This window comes from Arachis ipaensis, chromosome B07, assembly GCF_000816755.2.
Source record: "Arachis ipaensis cultivar K30076 chromosome B07, Araip1.1, whole genome shotgun sequence".
Taxonomy (NCBI): domain Eukaryota; kingdom Viridiplantae; phylum Streptophyta; class Magnoliopsida; order Fabales; family Fabaceae; genus Arachis; species Arachis ipaensis.
Window position 1 is genome coordinate 16,118,921 of NC_029791.2, and position 4,178 is coordinate 16,123,098.

At 29.9% G+C, this 4,178-nt stretch overlaps 1 protein-coding gene across 2 annotated transcripts; it reads left to right on the top strand.

The window, feature by feature from the left end:
* On the top strand, nt 1,948-3,968 carry LOC107608283 (UPF0481 protein At3g47200). 2 transcript variants are annotated; one of them, XM_016310122.2, is made up of 3 exons: nt 1,948-2,055; nt 2,267-3,119; nt 3,243-3,968. In XM_016310122.2, the coding sequence occupies exons 1-3, from the start codon at nt 1,993-1,995 to the stop codon at nt 3,575-3,577; spliced, it is 1,251 nt and encodes a 416-aa protein (XP_016165608.2). In that variant the 5' UTR covers nt 1,948-1,992; the 3' UTR covers nt 3,578-3,968. The 2 variants fall into 2 exon arrangements, with proteins under 2 accessions (XP_016165608.2, XP_016165605.2); XM_016310119.2 differs by having other exon boundaries at nt 2,267-3,967.

The window sequence follows — 4,178 nt, forward strand, 5'->3', positions numbered from 1 at the left end:
GGTGTAATTTGTTAATATAAATTTGGTCTTTATAATTAAAAAAAAATACATATCTTAAATAATTTGTTGATACTGTAAATAAATGCTACGCAATTTTGATAATACTTGTGATTATATCAACTCTGCCAAACAAATATATATAGGTACATTAGCATTAAAAACAATACAAAAAAATTTTATCATAAAAAATTGAGCATTGTTTTTCAAAAAACAGATTATTATAAATTAAACTGTCTACTTGATCTCTCAAAAATGTTTGACATCATCTGGTTCCTTCTTAATTTATAATATATCAACTTAGTCCCCTGGAAAATATATGTCACATTAGTCTAATTCCTAAAAGATTTATTAATTTAGTACTTAGAAAATATACGCACAATATTCTAGTCCTTAAAAAATACATGCAACCTCAACCTGATTTTTTATTTCCTATAAATTTTTTAATCTACATTGAGAGACACAAATTTATTTGCCGAAATTGATGGATACATTTGATATTTATGTTTTTTTCCATTTTAGCATCTGCATGGCAATTTTTTTTAATAAATAATTTAATTATTTTAATTATTAAAATATATAATTTGTAGCGTATTACGAATATATCTTGTTTATAGTATAAACGAAATATGTGTATTTTATTCAAATTCCATATATTTTGTTTACATTATAAACAAGATATATTCATAATTATCTCGTTTACAAAATCAATGTGATATAAATTGATAAATACGTTATAAATTACTTATTTCGATAATTAAAATAATTAAATTATTTATTTAAAAAAAATTCCCGCATCTGCATTAAGAACCATAATAATAGTATCATAAATCTCTAGTTCCATATTATAGTAGATTACAAAATGATAAAAATATGCAGGTGATTTGCATAGAAGTATAGAACACAAAAATAGTAAATTGACTTGTCAGTGCTAGGAATAGTTAGTTAGTCAGCATATTTTCTTTTATTTAACAATTTTTTATAATTTTATTTCACAAGATCCTAAAATCCAGTAATACATTGAAAAAAAAATAGAGTTAAATATGCCCTCACAAGCATATATTCCAAAATTTCTCTAACGTTGGTGCTGATTTATCTAGTTTCTTCTGCCATCTGCCAAAACACAAAAACCATCTCCTCACCACCAATTCTAGTTATTAAAATAGAAATAATATTTAAAAAAGAATAAAATGACAAATAAACCAATAAAGATTTATACTTCGAATAGATTAGTTTTTAAAAAAATACTAATAAAATCTTCTAGAATAATAAATATGGATACATTACTTTTAAATTAACTCTCTATGATTAAGATAGAATGTCTTAATTTAAACTAATTTGTCCACGTTTATTATCGTAGAAGATTCATTGGTATTTTTTTTCTTCAGAATTTAATCTGTTGAAGTATAAATCTTTAAATATTTATTTATCACTTTACTCTTCAGAAAAATATTCTAAATTGCGATTGCAATTGCATATAAAATTATATTATGATTACCTTAATTGCACACTAATGAACAACATTCCTGATTGAGACTATAATTAAAACTTTAATCCTTAAATAAACTAGAAGATATATCCATATCATAGAGCATATGTGTATAAATTTCAAGCCATTGTCAACGTATGTACTATGTAATTGTATTATGATTACTTTAATTGCAAAACTAGAAACAAGAGTTGACCAAGTTCAGGAGCAAGTCAACTACACAGTTCAAGTTGATGGAACATGTGAATATGCAATTCGAATCCAGAGAAAGCACTTTCAATGCACAAGCTTAGGATACTTAGCTAGCAGCTTCCTCTGCATATGAATTGGACAGAAAAACTGGCAAATAATAATAATTAGTAGGCATTAAGTCAGAGTTTGTAGTATTAATAATAATATTACCGTAACAAGTTGCTCTTTAAGTCATGGTAAGTCTTCTTTAATTATTTAGCTCGAAAACCAATAAAAGTCTCCGCCATAATATTAATATCTGAAGAATCCTAGTGATGGCCACCATTATCAATCAATTGCTCCTTGATTCAGGATTAGCTCTTTCAGCAATTGATCTGGTGCGGTTTTGTTAGTGGCCTAATGTATTCCTTTTAATTTTCATCTGCATTTCATTCTATATATGTTTTTCTTTTCATTAGTAATCCAAATAAATTCATTCTTTATACTAGCATTATTACTAAACTAGGTGTAAAAAGTAATTATTTTTATTTCTATTACATAATATAATTGATAATTGGTTTCCTTTTGTGTTTCTACTTGTACATACAGATGGAAGGTGAGAATCCTAATGATGTTTTAATCAAGATTAATGCAATATTAAAGGAAGCACAGCCTCTCCTTACAGATGAATGCTGCATCTACAGGGTGCCTCATGAGATCCGCAAGTTTAAAGAAGATGCATACACTCCAAAAGTTGTTTCAATTGGTCCTTTTCACCATGGGGATCCAAAGTTGCTAAAGATGGAAGGCCTTAAAAGAACATGTTGCAGAGAATTCATTGAAAGATCCGAGAAAAAGAACTTGAAAAGTTTCGTGAGTTGCGTGCAAGAGCTGGAGGCAAAGGTTCGTGGTTGTTACTCAGATGAAATCAAGCTTAGTGAGGAAGAACATGTTATGGTAATATTAGTAGACTGCTGCTTCATATTAGAGTTTTTACTTAGGCACCATTTCAAGTTGCCTTATAGTGATGACATTTTTCTGTCACCACGGTTAGGGACTTATATAAGATATGATTTGTTGATGCTTGAGAATCAAGTCCCTTTCTTTGTTCTTGAGAAGCTTTACAATCTAGCTTTTCCTTCTACCTTAAATAGTGGCGGCCGCGAAAGCCATCCTTCATTATTAAGGCTTGCTCTTCGTTATATTGTTCCTAGTAGAATAGTTCCTTGCGACAATAATAATGATGAGCTAACCTTAGTTGATGTTGGTAGAATAGCTCATTTCACAGATCTAACAAGAAAGTCTCTGTTGAGATCCTCTCACTTATTGCAACCATCAACCTCTGGATGCTCAAGAGAAGCGAAGTTAACACAACTTTATAGTGCAACTGAGTTGAACGAAGCTGGAGTGAAGTTTGAAGTACACAAAACTAGTCAATGCTTACTAGACTTGGAACTTTCAGGTCATACTTTGAAAATCCCATTCATTAGAGTGATGGACAGCACTGAAGTTATTTTGCGAAATTTGTTAGCTTTTGAACAATGCCACTATATTCATGAATCCTATCTCACTGACTATGCTGCAGTCTTTGATTTCCTTATCAACACAGAAAAAGATGTAGATTTCTTCGTAAAGAATGGAATAATTGAGAATTGGATAGGTGATAGCAATGCAGTGGCTGAAATGTTTAATGGTCTTGGAGTGAATGTTGTGCATCCAAATATTAATACGCAATATCTTCGTATTTGTGAAGAGTTGAATGCTTTCTGTAATCACCCTTGGAACAGAAAAGTTGCGACTTTGAGGCGTGATTACTGTAACACTCCATGGAAGACAGTAGCTTCCATTGCTGGAATTTTTCTGCTTATTCTCACTATTATTCAGACAGTATTTTCTATTCTTCAAGTGATACTAGCTTAATGTTTGTGTTTGTGTAGTTTTGAGGATGATCACATGTTTAATGCTCAAGATGGTTCGACAGATTTGATATCTTGGGAGTTGGAAGAAATGATCGACATGTTCAATTGTATCAAAGTTTGTTACACGTCTTTTGGGGGTTCATTTTGTTACATGTTCAATTTGATACCTTACAAGTCGCATATATATCAACACAAATAAACCTCTTAATTACAAAAACATAAGCAAGAAAGACATCAAAAATTAAGTAACGAGTAACACTAACATGGGATCCCCATCAAGTTAAGCTCATCTCTACTAGCTAATAAACCAACTTTGCACATTACACCAGAATATAAATTGGCATCAACAATGAATTATTAGTTCTCCTGCCAGGATCAAATTGATCATGTTCATGATTAATTGATACATTATGTCATGCAGAAAAACTATTTTTTGGAAAATGCATGACGTTTCCTTCTTTTTTTTTTTTTGGGTAAAGTACTCTTTTGACCACAACATTTGAAGTGAATTCTATTTTGGTCTCTATGGTTTTGATTAGTTTATTTTTATTCCAAAATGTTTAAAATGGCATTAATGTTATCCTATCATCAAATTCCTCACT

Coding starts and splice junctions, on each gene's coding strand:
- LOC107608283 (XM_016310119.2), top strand. CDS start 1,993: ATGGCCACCATTATCAATCAATTGCTCCTTGATTCAGGATTAGCTCTT. Junction 2,056..2,266: donor CTCTTTCAGCAATTGATCTG/GTGCGGTTTTGT, acceptor TTGTACATACAG/ATGGAAGGTGAGAATCCTAA.